This window comes from Ornithorhynchus anatinus, chromosome X2 (assembly GCF_004115215.2).
Source record: "Ornithorhynchus anatinus isolate Pmale09 chromosome X2, mOrnAna1.pri.v4, whole genome shotgun sequence".
NCBI lineage: Eukaryota > Metazoa > Chordata > Mammalia > Monotremata > Ornithorhynchidae > Ornithorhynchus > Ornithorhynchus anatinus.
The window spans coordinates 18,554,581-18,572,657 of record NC_041750.1 but is presented as its reverse complement, the minus strand read 5'-3'; the positions used below and the strand labels follow the sequence as shown (position 1 = coordinate 18,572,657).

Genomic DNA, 18,077 nt, shown 5'->3' with positions numbered 1-18,077 from the left:
TCTTTGTCTTTCTCCATTAGAGTGTCCTTGTGGACAACAGATGTCATTGGTTATTCCGTATGTCCATGCGCCTAGTATACTGCACTGTACCAAATAGCCACTCAATAAATACCATCACCCCGGAAACGTTTGTTTTTCTTTCTGTAATAGGTGATGAGGAAGGAAGAAGGATCATAGCTCTAAAATTACTCTTTTTGATACTGGGTCGATGAGATTTTATTTTGCGAGGAGCTGCAACTACCCTCTTCAGAAAAGTAAAAATTTACCACATTTGTTGGCTGCCGCTCCAACTAAATCTATCTGGAGTCTAGAAAAAGCTTGCCAAGGAGGTAATAGAGACCTCTGTTTAAAAACAAACAAAAAACCCTTCTCTTTCAATTCCAAGCTCCCTTTAAAACCTGTTGTAGTTTCTGGTCTTTTACTCAAAGTGATAGCTGCTTTGAATGGGCCCAAAATGGTTGATGAGTTAAAATCAGGTGAAGCATTTTGCTTAAAGTGGTAGTATTTATAAATGGAGTGTTTTAGAAACTGTTTTGTTCTCAATTTCTTGGAATTAAAAACAAAACTAATCCTCCTTTAACTTGAAGAGAGAAGCATGGTATCCCCTGAGATTTGGAACTCATATTTAAAGCATCCTCATTACTGTTCAGCACAAAGTACAAAATTTTGAGCAGAGTTGTTAAAATTAAATTCTGAAGTGCTATTACACCTCTTTTTCTGAGAGACTGTTGGGGATGAAAGAATGAGCCAGCAGGAGAGAGACGGAAATGGTTGTTTTTTTGGAATAAAAGCTGCTTCCTGCTGTTAGATGGCAAGTAGAAGAAATGCATTTTCACAAAAGGAGTTCTGATCCTCACAAGATTTAGAAATAGCATGATTGAACTGGGGACTACAGAATGTGGTCATTTTTCCTCCCTGGTGATTAAAGCACTAAGAAGTGCTCATTTCATGGTTTAAATGGAATTTGCCTAGAGTATTTGGAGGGAAGCTTAATACTTAGTCCTAAATACCTTGTAATTGTTAGTATTAGTCTTTACTGGTTGCTTGGTAGGCTTGCAGGAACCGAAAACTTAGTCCTAAATATTTGCTAATAATAGTATATTCGCTACGATACTTGGTGCCGTATGCTGTACTAAGCACTTGGGAAGAATAAAACAAAATGGACATGTGACCTACCCACAAGGAATTTACACTGTGATGGAGGGGAGACAAACATAACTATTTACAATTAGAGTTGTCAAGGTAAATAATTGAATGTACAATTGAGGAAACATGTACAAAAGTGCCGAGGACAGTTTTAAAGAAATACACAAGGATTGGACACAACTGACTGCTTTATATAGCTTGGGGGTCTGGGAAATAATCGGGGAAGGTTCGTTGGAGGAGGTGGGATTTCAAGAGGGTTTTGAATGTGGGGAAAGGTGTGGTCCATAGGATTTGGGCAGGAAAAGACTTCCAAGCCGGGTGAGTAGCCTGAAAGAAGGAGTGGAGGTGGGGGAATCGAGAGAGGTACAGTTAGGTCAGTTTGGGAGGAACAAAGCCAGTGAGCAGGGGAATAGCAGATGAAGGAACAGAAAGGTAAAGTGGGGTGAGTTTCTGGGGAGTCAGAGCCTATTGTGAGGAGTTTTTGCTGGTTGCGAAGCAACTCAGGAAGCAAGTGGAGGGTTTTGAGGAAAGGAGAGATGTGGGCCAAGCAGCGCTTCAAGAGGATGATCCTAGGGGAGCAGCGTGGCCTAGTGGAAAGAGCATGGGCCTGGGGGTCAGAGGACCTGGATTCTAACCCCGGCTCTGCCGCTTGTCTGCTGTATGACCTTAGGCAAGTCAGTTCACTTCTCTGTGCCTCAGTTGCTTCACCTGTAAAGTGGGGATTAAGACTGCGAGCCCCATGTGGGACAAGGACTGTGTCCAACCCGATTTGCTAGTACCCACCCCAGCGCTTAGTATAGTGCCTGGCACATAAATACCACTGTTATTATTACGATCCGTGCAACAGTGGGGAGTGTAAATCGGAAGGGAGAGAGGCTAGAGGCAAGGAGTCTAGCCAGGCAGCTAATGCAATAGTCGAGCCACGATATGACTGGAGTATATTTTGGCAGAGGGGAAAAGGGCAGACTTGGGAGATATTGCGCTTGAGAGTCGGTGGGATTTGGCAGTAGATTGAATATGTGACTTGAAAAACAGTGAAGATTTATTCTGAGGTTGTGGGCATCTGGGACAGGGAGGATAGCGTTGTTGTCGAGGCCATATTTTGAACATGCTATTAAAGGTTCAGACTTAGTCTTCCATTTCGACTCAAGTCACTGCGAACTGTGCATGTGAATAGACTACAGAATCTTAATCCATTAGATTTGAAGTAAACAAACAAAAGTGCTCTAGGTTAATAGGTGTAACCTTGTTTGGTCAAAGGCAGACTCTACTGCTTAGATATTGCGTGGTCGAAATGAAATAGGAAAGCTTTTCTTTTACGTTCGACTAAACAAATTCAAAATAAAATGTGGCAACCACGATTTTAGGGATTCTGATCAGTTGTGGATTCGAGGACTTCTTTCTGAACTGAGGCGTGCTTAAAGCTTATTGGTTCATTGTTTATTTCAATCAACTCTTCCCAGATGTCTCCACTCCTTTTCTCGAGACTCCTCATGTGCCTCTCTGTTTTCCAAAGGGCCTCATTAAAGACTAAAATTCTGAGTAGGAAGGTTGATGCACTACACATGTTGGGTAAAATTCCAGAAAACAAGTCCATTAGTTAGAAGGCCTAAGGTATTTGTTGTCATTTCAAAAGATTTCAAGTTACATAAAGTAATATGACTTAAAAGCATTTTTAAAGAAAGTGAATATGGCATTTTACTGAGAAACATAAAGCCATTGTTGATGAATATGAATTTTTGCCTGTATCAATACTACTTAGAACTTGCATTCCCTTTTTCATTTAAAACTTTTGGCAATTTCAGGGTCAGCTCTTGTATCTTTCAGGTTCGACACACTCTTTAGGGCAGAGACCCACCCGCACTGAAAATGAAGAGTTTTGGGCCAAAGGATTGTTCAGTTGGGCTTATTAGCAGTAAATTTGAGTGTTTTGTAAGTGGCTCCTTCCACGGGTGAATGTGAGTTTTTTGGTGACACTGACTAGTCTCTGAAGTGATTTGCTCATTTGTCTTTGCTTGTTCCCCAGTCCCATTGAGTCTGCTCCGGTGAAGGGCAGAACTATCATTACTGTCTACCAATCTCTGTAATATGCAGATAAAATAGATTATGAGCCCCATCTAATCTTGTTTCTACATCAGTGCTTAGCACATAGTAAGTGCTTAAGAAGTACCATACAATATAGTAATTGATAGCTGCTCAAGATGGGATTCCAGAGCAGTTTGCAAAATTTCCCCTTATATTTTCATTCACAGATAGATGTGTAGAGAGAGATTTGGTCAATGTTATCCATTGTATATTATTAGGAGGGAGAGGTTCAGAAAAATAAACACTGTTTTCTGGCTAACCTCCCTTTTTTTTTTAATTTGGCAGTTGCCTTGGAAGCTTGCTTTCCCCGTGACAAATATGTATGGACCATTGTTTACCACCTGTCGGATCTTTGAACTCATGGAAGATGAGGCCAATGTGTGTGACTGGTTGTCTTCCATTAAATCATTGCTACCTATCACTACTCAAGTTCCTGTACATGTTTATCTTCTTCTGGCTCACCTCCTGATTCAAGGAAACGGACCCAGTCTTCACAACGTTCTAAGCGCCACCACAGAAATCGCTAAAGCCGATTCTTCTCAGGTATGGCCCGAAGCCACCTGTTGATTGTACTCTTCGGAAGAAATGTCGTTAGTCTTTTTAAGAGTTTTTTGTTCTGGGTGAGGGGACCTGGGGATGAAAAGCTGCATGACCGGAATATCTTTAAAGTCCTGGATCATTTTCCCTATTCCAACTTGCCAAGGTCTAGTAGTAGTGGTATTTATTGAGCACCCATTAGGTAGGTGCAAGGCTCAGTATTAAGCACTAGAGAAGTACAAAGCAAGCAAGTGATGCATTCCCTGCCCACAAGGAACTTTAGGTTCTTGCCTCCCCTTACATTCTTAAGCCATTCCTAAAATCCCATGAAGCCTTTCCCAACTCCTTGAAAAGGAAGATAATTTCCCTCCATCTCCTCTTGTCAGAACATGTGAGTCCCGCCACCGGTATCCCTTTGCTTTGTCGTTGCAAATCGCTGTACTGATCATGTTAGTTATTAGAAACTCCTACACATCCATGAGGAGCTTGTGTCCTTGCTCTCATTCTGGGGAGCGAGCTGATCCAGGGATCTTTTGGGGAGGAGCAGCAGGGGTTTCTGGGAGAGATCTGGCTCCCCATAGCTGGGTAGTCTTCAGGCCTCCCCAGTGAGCCTATGTTGGATCTCCTCTGGGCTCCCCATGATCAGTTCACTCAAGAAAGAGCGGAGGGCAGACCATGCCATCTGGGGAGAGCCCAACTTTCAGTGATGAAAAGCAGGAGTAGTAATAATAATAATAACAATCATGGCATTTGTTAAGCGCTTACTATGTGCCAGGAACTGTACTAAGCACTGGGGTGGATAGAAGCAAATGGGGTTGGACCCAGTTCCCCCACGTGGGGCTCACAGTCCTAATCCCCATTTTACAGATGAGGGAACTGAGGCCCAGAGAATGAAGTGACATGCCAGGGTCACACAGCAGACAAGTGGCGGAGCTGGGATTAGAACACATGACCTTCTGACTCCCAGGCCCATGCTCTATCCGCTATGTGAACCGACAGGATTTAGTGATAGATTGAATATGTGAGTTCAGTGAGAGGAGTCAAGGATAATGCCAAAGTTATGGGCTTGTGAGACAGGAAGGGTGGTGGTGCTATCTACAGTGATGGGCAAGTTGGGGGCGGGACAGGGTTTGGGTGGGAAGTTGCACTCTGGTTTAGACATGTTAAGCTTGAGGACATGGCAGGACATCCAAGTAGAGATGTCTTGAAGGCAGGCAGAAATGTGAGTCTGCAGAGAGGGAGAGAGATCAAGGCTGGAGATGTAGATTTGGGTATCATCTGCATAGAGGTGGTAGTTGAAGTCATGGGAGCAAGCGAGTTTTCCAGGGGAGTAGATGTAGATGGACAATAGAAGGGGATCCAGAACCGAAACTTGGGGAGCACCAACAGTTAGGGGGTGAGAGGCAGAGGAGGAGCCCGCGAAAGAGACCCAGAATGAGTGGCTAGAAGGATAGAAGGAAAACCAGGAGAGGTCGGTGTCAGTGAAACCGAAGTTGGATACTGTTTCCAGGAGAAGGGGGTGGTCGACAGTGTCGAAGGCAGCCGAGAGATGGAAGAGGATTTAGGCTGTTGGATTTGGTATGAGGGAGAGCATTTGTGACCTTTGAGAAGGGAATTTCAGTGGAGTGAAGGGGACAGAAACCAGATTGGAGGGAGTCGAGGGGAGAATTGTATTTATTCCAGCACTTAGAACAATACGTGGTACATAAGTAAGTGCTTAACCCGTATTATTATTATTGTTGTTATTATCATTGAACCAGGGTGAGGGAAATAGGAGTGAGAGGAAGGGGTAGATCCGGGTATATCGCAGGGGGAAAAATTGTCAGGATTTAGAGTCAGTGATTCTGCAGTATAGTGCAAGTCATTTAAACTTTATGGTTCAGGTTTCCTCACATGCAGTATGGGCATAATAATACTTTTCAAAAGAATTCAAATCACTTTACAGCCATTAAGGTTAACAGGAATGTTAATGGCTGTAAAGTGCTTTGAATTCCTTTGAAGAGGTTTCCAATAATACAAAAATGCATTGTTGACACTGGATAGTTATAGTACTAAACAGTTAATATAATGTCATCGGCATTTTATTTTTTTAGAAGGATTTCTAGTCTCGGAAATACTATGAGTATTTATGAAAATGTAGCGGGTTTTCAGTCCTGCCCCACTCCTCTTGTGGGATTCTCTTTGTAGATGGCCGAGCCCAAGCAGCTTTTTCTTTCTAAGAGCTTTAAGTGTTTGGTTACTTGTTCGGGCTAAGGGAGATAAAGGAGGGGTCTTCTTGAATCTTCTGGGGAATGATTGAAAAAAATCATCCAAAATGAACTTCTGTGGCACACTTGAAGGTTACATTGTTTTAAAAAACAGTTTTCAACATGACCCAAGTGCCAACTTCCCATCCTACTTTAAATTAGTCCACATTATATTTCAGTGGGGAATATTAAGTGCATTTCTCTTGAGGAGATCAGTCCACACTTTTCAGAAACAAAGTCCCCCCCTCCCCATTCTGTTGATATAATAAATCATTCAACCTACCTTTTCAAGTTCCCTTAAGGGACATTTGATGTCTTTATAGTTATCTCCCTATTATCTATTATCTTGTTAGGGCCATTCAGATCGCATACCCTACTCAAGAACAGTAAATACCTCTAAAATCTGAGTGAAGTTAGGTAACAGTCCAGTGAAATTTGTTTAGCTCTAAATATCCTGAGTTCGATGTTGATTTCTTTCAGGAAAAAGTCACTTTGAATCTGGGTTCAGGGATGACAGCTTAACTCTAGGCAACAAAGACAGGTTGTTAATAGAGGGTCGTTAAAGAGGAGCGCAGTACAAAATGTGTTATAGTAGTTGGTTTAGTGAAGGTCAATCTCTAACCCCCTCTCCTCATCTGCCCTAACCTCTCATCCCTCCGTGTTATTCTTGCTGAGTTACCCGTGAAGTATCCTGCTGCCTGAAGGATTAAGTCAGTGGTCAGGATCACACCTCTTAAGGGACTTTTGGATAATGATGCAAATGCACTCAGATCACCCAGGTTGACCCCTGATATTTCAGGGGTAGTGAGAACCCCCTGGTGTGACCACAGGTCATTCACACTGTTCTCTGGAGAGTGGCATGAGGTTTTGAATCGTTGGACATTTAGGATTCAAAAAGATTACTTTTTGTCGACCTGTGGACTACCCACAAGCAAGTTTTACTGTTCAGGGGGAAAAATGTGACTTCAGACCAGGGAGATTTGTGGACATGCATGCTTAGCATTCAGCGCTTATTTATCGTGAAGTTGATTTTTTTTTTTTTATATTTAGGTAGACTGAATTGCTCCGAATCAACCGATATTAAAGCTTGGTTGATTCCTTAGACTGACAAACGTCTAAATGGGGTATTTTTTTTTCCTTTGGTGAACACTCATGTTATTGACTTGTTTCTCAAACGGACTGGGTTCCTTGCTAGTGGGAGTGCTCTTTAAAACCGAAGGGAGTTCCTAACACCCAACTGTCTAGCTAAGGAAAAATGCAGGGTTTAGTGTAATGCAGGTTTAGTGCAGCGCCTCTCCTTCCACTTTTCTTCCTTGCCTTTAATTCTTATGCCCTTTTGATAATTATTTCCCACTTGCATGTTTTCAGCTCAGCTTAAAACATTCCATATGACTGGTTCAAAGCTAATCATTCACTGGTCCTTTTTTCATGCCCGGAGAGCATAGCAGACGACCATCATCCCAGGCAGAGATTTCAGATTCCTGTTTCAGCTGCTTATTGGAGCCGCGAGCAATATTCCGACATGGAAAATGTGTAAAATATGTGACCTTTCAGGATGTCTGTGACACCCCCTGTGAGAAAAGGGGGGGAAATACATTATGCTAAAAAGGAACAAAAAGGCAAGCCAACTAAAAAAGCCTTTGGACACGGTGCTACTTAGCTCTATTGTAGTTGAGTCGCATGAATAGTCTACCCCCTGAAGTCAGCAGCTTACCGGGCTTACCATACAAGCAAAAGGAGACCAAAAAGAACAGTACTTTAAGGAAGAGCTCTGCAGATACGTGCCGTTGTTTCCCTAACCATAACATTGATTATGTTTGGGAGTAAACTTTGGATGAGTGTATCAGCATGAGACAAGTAAACAAAGAGAAACATAGAAAAATTACAAACCGAAGCTAAAGGTACATCTACCTCATTCTGTGGCGACATATTTATTTGGACATTAAAAACCCCATGTAGCCATATGTTGACCGGAAAGCTGTTATCTAGGACTTGGATCTTACGGCCCTTCTGTGTAGTTGTATTCATTAAACGAGGAGCACCTGCTTTGACTTCAGGCCTGCTTCTTCGAGTTTTCTGCCTCAGCGTGATTCAGCCATTACGGGGCGGAATATCTTGTTCGGGTCTGGCCGTTGAATTGTATAAACCTCATCTGCGCTATGAGATGCAAGGTAATTTAAGAGACTCAGCCTAGATTTCTCCCCGAAAAAGAGGGTTTATTTGAATTTGCAACCACAAGTCCGTGGCACTTGGACACTTTCCAGCATTGTAATACGGTGGGTCGTATAACCCTGTTGCCTGATAGAGAGGGCTAATGGAATAAAGCCCAACAGAGAATCAACAACTGTCGTTGCCCTCTAGATTACTAGGCGGTGTACTGTACTGTGGAAGTGGAGCGGTAATGGCTGAGGTAGTGAGATTAGTGCCAACCAGCCTCACCCACTAAAGTTCATTCAATAACCCTGTATTCTGCTGATAACTGTGCCCTTTTTTTTTCTATTTATTGCATGCTTTTAATTGTGTCTGCTTGTCTTCTCCCCCCTCCGCCCCCAAGAATGTAATTTCTTTGAGGACAGAGACTGTGCCTTTTACTTCTTTGGAATGTTCCCAAACACATTAATGCCTACTTAATAGGTATCTTGTTGAAAAAAGAGTAAAATGTTTGGCTCCCTATTGAGTTTAGACTGTGAGCCCATTGTTGGGAAGGGATTGTCTCTATCTGTTGCTGAATTGTGCCTTCCAAGTGCTTCTCTACACGTAGTAAGTGCTCAATCAATACGATTGAATGAATATAAATATATGGAAGAAGGCAATGGTAAACCACTTCCATATTTTGACCAAGAAAGCTCTATGGATACATTACTGGAATGATTGCAGATGGAAGTGGGGCGCCTGGGAGAGATGTGTCCATGGCATCGCTAGGGGTCGAGGGGTCGGAGACGACTTGACGGCATAAGACATGATATACATGTATATATGTAAATATATGGTTTAAGTATATTAGCATCAGATTGTAAGCTTTGTTGACTTGCACATTATTGCCTGTATTTTTTTTGACTGTGTTCTTTGTATGGATTTTTATTCATTTCTTTATACAATTTAAATTGTTTACTGAAGGCATCTAATTTTGTATATACTTGTCTAACCCATAAATGGACACAAAAGTAAAGGCAAACTCCCTGAGTACAAAGTAGCTCAGCATAATACTCTTAATATCTCATATCTGTGCCTCATACAGATACCTTGATACTGTTTTCAATTTATTTTTTGTTTTCCAATTTTCTTTCTTAAACATCTCTCCCTCTCTCTCTCTCTCTCTCTCTATCTCTCTCTCTCTCATGGAGTTTCCAAGTGGCAATAGTGACTAAATAATTCCTTAAATGGAATTGCAGTTCTTGGGGGTGGGAATCAAAAGTTGGCAGGTGTTTCTGAAGAGGTTTATAGAGTATTAATTGAAAGCAGCTCCATCTAAATCCTTTCGGGCAGGAATTTGGGATTTTGGGAATTTGGAACAATTCTTTTCTCAGATACTTTTTGCATGCCTTGCTTGAGGTCTTCATTGAGGTTAAAAAAACCACATTTGCTGTTTTGGTCATATCGTAGGAAAATATATAGGAACTCAATTGCAGGGAATGCCACTGAATGGTTGGGTTTGTTGTACGTTATTTGTAGAATCATAGAAAAGGGCATGACCACATCCAGTACAGTGCCCAGTGCTGAGTATAGTGCCTGGCACATGACGCTTAACAAATACCATAGTTATTATTAATTATTATTAGTATTTATCCATTGTTACTCTGGTTTTGGGGTATTAATTATTATTAGTATTTATCCATTGTTACTCTTGTTTTGGGGAGTATGTAAATATAATTTGGATAGAAAACAGTTACGTAGTTTTAGTTTGTGAGCTGACAGCGGCAAGCTTCATTAAAATCTAAAATCAACAATTGGTGATCGATTTATGGCTTTTAATAGCAGTAGCATGTATCGAGCGCAGATTGGGTAAAGTGCCCTGTATTAAGGGCCTGGGAAATACGAAATAAAGACAACACAAATTAGAGAAGCAGCGTGGCTCAGTGGAAAGAGCACGGGCTTTGGAGTCAGAGGTCATGGGTTCGAATCCCGGCTCGGCCACTTGTCAGCTGTGTGAATTTGGGCAAGTCACTTAACTTCTTGGTGCCTCAGTTACCCCATCTGTCAAATGGGGATTAACTGCGAGCCCCAAGTGGGACAACCTGATTCCCCTGTGTCTACCCCAGTGCTTAGGACAGTGCTCGGCACATAGTAAGCGCTTAACAAATACCAACATTTATTTATTTTATTTACCCACAAAGAGCTTATACTTGGCACTCAGAGCAAGAAATTATTTCACAACAAACGTATGGATGCAGTCTAATCAAGGAGTGTCATCTTCAAGCACAAAGGATGGCTAATATTTCCTAGACCCTGAGGAAGTTACTAAGGAGGAAACAAGACCTGGCTCTTCCCCAGAAGAGTTTGCACTCCAGTAGGAGAGGCAAGATTAATTCAAATATGCAGTGTAAAAGTAGGCAAAAATAATTGACATGTAATAACAATAATAATAATAATAATAATGTTGGTATTTGTTAGCGCTTACTATGTGCCGAGCACTGTTCTAAGCGCTGGGTTAGACACAGGGGAATCAGGTTGTCCCACGTGGGACTCACAGTCTTAATCCTCATTTTGCAGATGAGGTAACTGAGGCACCGAGAAGTTAAGTGACTTGCCCAAAGTCACACAGCTGACAAGCGGCCGAGCCAGGATTCGAACCCATGACCTCTGACTCCAAAGCCTGTGTTCTTTCCACTGAGCCACGCTTCTTCTCTGAGACATCTGTTACCCCTCATGGCTGTACATTCAACTTGTTAATAACCTAAAGAAACTTTCTCCTTCCTCTGACTTATTCTAGACTGGGGTCAGTTACTCAGTGAATACCTTCATATCTTGTCCAGCTGAAGTTCTACTTTGTCATATACTTAAGACAATTCTCCGGTTGAGAAATATCTTTATACATATGTATCTTATACCTATGTATACATTGCTCATAGCCAATGAAGAGGATACCTCTCCTAGGATAATACTCTCGAGTTGGACATTGCACTTGAAACTTGTGTGCAATCTTGAAGCTCCTCGTGAGCAGGGAAAGTATCTACCAACTCTGTTGTATTGCACTCTCCCAAGTGCTTAGCACAGTACCCCGCACACAGTAAGTGTTCAGTAAATACCATTGATTGATACACCTTTAAACCCTTCTTAACCATATCACCTGGTTTATTAGTTTGGTGACTAATCTAACTTGAGGCAATGGGGTTCATTGGGAGTTTTGAATCCTGCCATTCCAGCTGGTTGCTCAACCGTTTCCATGTCCCAATCACTCTCCTTTTGCCCATTTGTTCTTCCTGGACATGGGTAAATGGTGACAGAGATTTTTCATCCACCAGCTCTTCCATTCTATGCTGGTCAAACATGTTGGGAAGAGACCCTAATTTCAAAAGATAGCAACCTTTAATTCACTTTAAATAGTTTTGCTCATTTAAAAAAAAAAAATGTAGGCCAAAAAACTCTAGGGTGAGACCAGGGTGGATTTGATTTAATGTTTATGATCCTGGCTCAACCTAAGCTGGTTTACTGTAACAGTCTCCTTACCTCAAGCCTCTCCCCTCTTCTGAGTTATAAAAATATGGTGCGTGCAATGGTACGGAAGATAAACCATTACATGTATCGTATTTTTATAACCCAGTTAAGGAACACATTATCCTCCTCTTCTACCCCCACCCAACTCGCTAACTTTTTCTCACATGAAATGAAACCTCCTAACAATTGGTTTCAGTGCTGTCTCTATCATACATGTCTGCTCTCTTCTCTCATTATCTCCCAGGCTGTACTCTTTCCTCTTCCCCAAATAACCTATTTTGGTTCTGACTCCTGTTTCTGATCCATTGCTCACCCTCTTTCCCCTTGCCTGAAAGTCCCTCCCCCGCTCAAATCCACCAAACCACATCCCTCCCTCCCTTCAAGGCCATCTAGAAAGCCCAGCCGCACTTAGTACAATTCACTGAATAGTATTTATTGACTGCTTACTATGTGCAGAGCACTGTACTAAGCGCTTGGAATGTACACTTCGGCAACAAATAGAGACAATCCCTGCCCAATAATGGGCTCACAGTCTAAACAATGATCTGCACACAGAACTCCATAAATTCCATTGATTCATCTTCATCCTCCAGCTCATGCCATCTCACCAGCCATCCCAGCATTTTGTGTAAACAGGTTTCTCCCTCCTGCCAACCACAACTTTTCCAGCTGGGTTTTTAAGTGTCCATGCTCCATTTTCTGTGTGCTAATTTGGCTACCACAGTGTACACTTTGAGTAACCACCATTTTTCATGAACGTGATAACATTACACTCAGTTGTTTGGTTAATCACGTGTTTTCACTCCGTGCTGGCGGCGAGCCTGGGTTTGGCGGGCTCTGAGATAAAGCTCTGTGTGCTTTGGGGAATCCCAGGCAGGGGAAGCTGATACCAGGGTGGTGTGGACAGAGACCTTGAGCTGAATAAAGCACCCTCTTGCAACCCCCGCCTTCTCCCTGCCACTGGGCCCTGGTTTGGAATGCCACCTGTATGCCTCAGAGACTCCCTGTCAGGGGCACTTCACAGCCCGGCCCTGGCTAAAGAGAAACTCTGGACCATCCCACTAAAGATTGTTTCCCCAACACCCACCCACACCCCCCAACCCCAAGGATTGTACTCCCTTTTTTACCAAGGTAGGTAGAAAGCTCCTTGATGTTGAAACAAAAAATCAAACTTTAAAAAGCACTCCTTTATTTCTGAATGGGGAAGCAGAGGAGCCATACAACTCAAAATGGCTGCTATCGGTGCTTAGAGAGAAGAGTGGAATAAAAAATAAATTGTGGTATTTGTTAAGTAGTTACTATGTGCCAACCCCTGTTCCAAGTGCTGGGGCAGATAATCGGGTTGGATACAGTTCCTGTCCCACAGGGGGCTCACAATCTTAATCCCCATTAAGATTAGGAAGCTGAGGCACAGAGAATTTAAGTGATTTGCCCAAGGTCATGTGATAGACATGTGCCGGAGCCTGGATTAGAACCCAAGTTTTCTCTTTCCCAAACCCATGCTCTTTTCACTAGGCTAGATTTACCTCTGCAGATATGTGGTGGCCACTTTGATAAGGAGGTCTGGTATGGGCTCCATCTTAAATGGCTGTCAGTGGGCAGGGTAGAAAGCGTTATATTGCCCCTGCTGCGTGTCACTTTGAATCGACTGCTTAGCTCGCTTGCAACCTGAAGTTGGCCCTGAGTACTGAAACTGATTTTCACTGCAACTTGGACAATATGTAACTAACATGCTTAGAATGCTTCCCCTCCCACAAACATTCCCTAATAATAATTGTGGTATTAAGCTCATTCTATATACCAAGCGCTGTACTCAGCACTAGGGCTGAACCAACCAGGTCAGACACAGACCTTGTCTCACACGGCCCTCACAGTTTAAGCAGGGGAGAGAGCAGATACCGATTCCTTGTTTTACAGATGAGGAAAGTGAAGCACAGAGGAGTTAAGTGACTTGCCCAAGGTCACACAGCAGGCAAGTGGAGCAGCCAGGATTGGAACCCAGGTCCATTCATTCAGTAGTATTTATTGAGCGCTTACTATGTGCAGAGTACTGTAGTAAGCACTTCGAATATACAATTCGGCAACAGATAGAGACAATCCCTGCCCAATGACGGGTTTACAGTCTAATCGGTGGAGACAGACAAAAACAAGACAACATAATCACAATAAATAGAATCAAGGGGATGTACTCCTCATTAACAAAATAAATAGGGTAATAAAAATATATACAAATGAGCACAGTGCTGAGGGGGAGGAGCAGAGGGACAGGGGGCTTAGCTGATGGGAGGTGAAGGGGGGAAGGGGGAGGGAGCAGAGGGGGGAGGGGGAGCAGAGAAGGAGCAGAGGGAAAGGGGGAAGCTCAATCTGGGAAGGCCTCTTGGAGGAGGTGAGCTCTTAGTAGGGCTTTGAAGTGGGGAAGAGAGTTTGGTGGAGGTGAGGAGGGAGGGCATTCCAGGACAGCAGTAGGACGTGGGCCAGAGGTCGACTCCCAGGCCAGTACTCTTTCCAGGGTGCTTCCCGTGGCCCAGTGGAAAGATAATTTTGCCAGGTAGCTCCCAACATTCTTTACCAGCTGCATTTACCTTCAGGAGCCCAGTGCCCATTGTTGGCAAGGGAAACCTGTGTGTCTCTTTAATCTTCTATTTGTTGCATTATTTATGAATCGTTTAAACCATTTGGATCTTTACTGTCACCCTTTTATCTAGTCTACATCTGGCCACTTGGGCCTGCTTATCTCCTCCATTACATGGTAAATTCCTCAAGGACACAGGTTGTCTGGTATTTCTTTTGTATGTTTTCAAGTGTGCTGGCAACATGGAATCAAGCTCCATACCAAACTAAAGGTCTCTAGGGGTCTGTAGTGTTGTCCAACCTTTTCTGTAGCTGCGAGATTGGGTTCCCACACAACTGATTTCCTTCTATCCACCCCAGCGCTTAGTACAGTGCCTGGCACATAGCGCTTAACAAATGCCATTATTGTTATTATTATCCACCCTCAGCTCCTTGAGCAGTTCCAACAGCATCAGGACTACCCTCAATAGCAATAGTAGAAGGTAGGACCACAAACTATTAGTTCTGGAACCAACTATCTTCTCCTCAACACAGCCACACTGGGTGGAAAACATGAGGAGAGTGTGTGAAGCAGGATGGCTAAGCAACTGGGTTTTTTGTTTGTTGTAGGAGTGGGAGTTTGTGGTATTTGTTAAGCACTTACTATTTGCAGGCACTGTACTTAGTGCTGGGGTAGATACAAGATTGGACACAGTCCTTGTCCCACATGGGGCTCACAGTCTTAATTCCCATTTTACAGATGAGGTAACAGGCATAGAGAAGTCAAGTAACATGCCCAAGGTCACCCGGCAGGCAAGTGGTAGAGCCGGGATTAGAATCCAGGTCCTTCTGACTTCTAGGGCTTTGCTGTATCCACTAGACCACACTGCTTTTCTGTGTTGTTATGGAGGGCTGAAATTGGGAAGCCTAAAACCTAAAATTTCAGGAAATATCCAGGAAAGCGTCAGACTAAGCTACATACCAGCTGAAAACTGGGATGTTACTCGCCAAGGATAAACCAGCATGGAATAATGTCATCAAGGAAAGGAATGGCTTTCTTTGAGCAAAAGCTTTATAAGGAGCAAGCGGCAAGGAGGCAAAAGTAAAAATAGCATCAGATGCTCTGAACATGGCAGCACAACAAGGGATGACCTTTTTGTGGGCACAATCAGTCATATTTATTGAGTGCTTTCCTCCCCTTCTCTTTTTTTCTTCTTTTCTTTCTGTCTTTCCTTTATTTTTCTTTTCCTTCTTTCCTTCTTTTTCTGCTTTCCTTCTTTCCCTTCTTTTGTCTTTCTTTTCCTCTTCCTTTTCTTCTTTCTTTCATTTTCCTTCCTATTTTCTTTTCCTTTTTCATCTTTCTTTTCCTCTTTCTTCCTTTTCTCCTTCCTTCCTTCAATGGTATTTATTGTTTACTGTGTGCAGAGCTCTGTCCTAAGTGCTTGGTTACATGCAGTACAATAGAGTGGGAGAAGCAGCATGGCATTGTAGAAAGAGCACAGGCCTGGGAGTCAGAGGACCTGGGTTTGGCTCTGCCGAGTGCTTACCGTGTGACCATGGACAAGCCACGTAACTTCTCCATACCTCAGGTCTTCTGTTCTCCCTCCTACTTAGACTGTGAGCCTCATGTGGGATGGGGAATGTGTCCAGTATAATTCACTTGTACCTACCCCAGTGCTTAGAACAATGTTGGGCACATAGTAAGTGTTTAACCAATACCATTTAAAATATATAAAATGGTAGACACGCTCCCTGCCCACAAGGAACTTATAGTCTAAAGGGGGAGACAGTCCTTAAATTAGAGATAGGGTAAATGGCACAGCATGGGGGGGGGGGCGGGGGATGTGTGTTGGGGGGTGAATATCAAGAACTTAAGGAGTATAGACCCAATACGGTACAGAAAGCGGTGTGAGAAGGGGAGACGAGGGCATAATCCAGGAAGGCCTCTTGGAGTAGATGTATATATGTCTGCTCTGTTGATTTTGACCACTCTAGTTGTAAATTTTTTCACATCTGTCTCCTCAGAGGGAAGGCAAGCAAAGAACCTGTCACTTGGCTGTTTCGTACTTCCCAAGTGCCGAGTTCCGTGCACGGCACCAAATAGCCACTCGACAAATGCTGCTGCTATTGTTTCCTGGTGCGCCGAGCCACTAGGGTCCCCGCCACCGCCTACCCCCAGTCCTGCAGGGCAATGAGGGTCGTATTGAGCATTGTAAACTCTTAGGACACAATACAATGTCCTTCAGCCAATGGCATTCAGAAAATGTTTGTTGATGATGAATAGGAGGGCTAGGGTTAGTTAGTGAGAAAGTAAAGTATTGTGCTGTTCAACAAAGAGGGACTCCCCACATCAGTCCACAGACTTTCTGCTCTTTTATTATCCGATGTCCTTTTCTAGCATCTTCCGAGCTGGTGACAGGGACTATTACTCATCCCCAGTTAGCTGTGCAGACACAATGGGGTCTTCTAGATGCTAGAGGAGGAAGGTGGGCTAGTGGACGAGGGTTGAGCTCTGGGTGGGACAGTACTGCCTAGTGCTGGCTGTTGGATTAATGGTGAGCCAGGGGTTTAAACCCTCAAGTTGTATTTTATGGTCTGGGTTTGCCCAATCAATCAATCAGTGATGTTTATTGAGTGCTTACTGTATGCAAGCACTGTACTCAGCGCTTGGGAGAGTACACTATAACAAAGTTGGTAAATATGTTGCCTGCCCATAACGAATTTATAGTCTAAGCAGATAGCTGGAGGTGGAGTAAAAGAATAGTTTTAGTCTCTTCAAAAGATCATTTAGCGTGATATAAGCTCCCTGTGGGCAGGGAATGTGTCCACCAACTCTGTTATATTGTTCTATATTACTCTCCCAAGCCATTAGCAGAGTGCTCAGCACACATAAGTGCTTAATAAATAGCAATGATTGATTGATACAGCTAGTCATGTAAGAGTGGATGATACTCTCTTTTTGAAGGACTTTTAGAGGGGATGAAATATTCACCATCCAGAACTAAGATAGGGGAACAGGGACTTGTGTTGGTGAAGCCCCTTAGTGATTTAATGCTGCTCTGGAAACTTGAAAGCACACTGTGGTTAGAGTCAATCTACTATGCTGCTGTGGTTTGAGCCAAGAAAAGAATGGGAGGACCCACTCAAGCACAGCCCTGGGCAGGGTGGCCCTGACCAGTTAATGGATACTGTATAGTGAATGAATTTGTTCCCATTGTAATGGGATGGTGGTTGGGCAGAGGGAGAGGAGATGAAAGAGAAGATAAAAATGAGACAGAGTGTGATTAAGTGACACTTGTCATTCATTCAGTCGCATTTATTGGGCGCTTACTGTGTGCAGAGCACTGCACTTACAGAGCAGGGAAGCCTCCTGACTTCCAGCGCCTTGTTCTCTTCCTTAGGCCACAGTGCCTCCATTTTAGAAGCTCCAACAGCAGCAATTCAATCAATCCTGTTTTTTGAGCACTTACTGTGCAAAGAGCACTGTACTAAGCACTTGGGGTAATTAATTAATTAATGTTGGTATTTGTTAAGCGCTTACTATGTGCCGAGCACTGTTCTAAGCACTGGGGTAGACACAGGGGAATCAGGATGTCCCACGTGGGGCTCACAGTCTTAATTCCCATTTTACAGATGAGGTAACTGAGGCACAGAGAAGTTAAGTGAGTTGCCCACAGTCACACAGCTGACAAGTGGCAGAGCTGGGATTCGAACTCATGACCTCTGACTCCAAAGCCCGTGCTCTTTCCACTGAGCCACGCTGCTTCTCTAGGAGGGGTAGGGTCTGAACTAGATGATCTTGCTTCTGTAGAACCACGAGAGATGCAATAATGCTTGTGGCCATGAGTGTCTATGCCT

The 18,077-nt window shown here is 43.3% G+C and overlaps 1 protein-coding gene across 3 annotated transcripts in view; it reads left to right on the top strand.

The window, feature by feature from the left end:
* The window catches only part of FOCAD (focadhesin), a 194,538-nt gene that overhangs the window by 52,542 nt on the left and 123,919 nt on the right, over nt 1-18,077 (top strand). For all 3 annotated transcript variants that reach the window (XM_029052840.2, XM_029052841.2, XM_029052842.2), the window contains one exon: nt 3,517-3,774. In XM_029052840.2, coding sequence (XP_028908673.1) covers nt 3,517-3,774 — 258 coding nt within the window. The remainder of the gene's footprint in view (nt 1-3,516; nt 3,775-18,077) is intronic.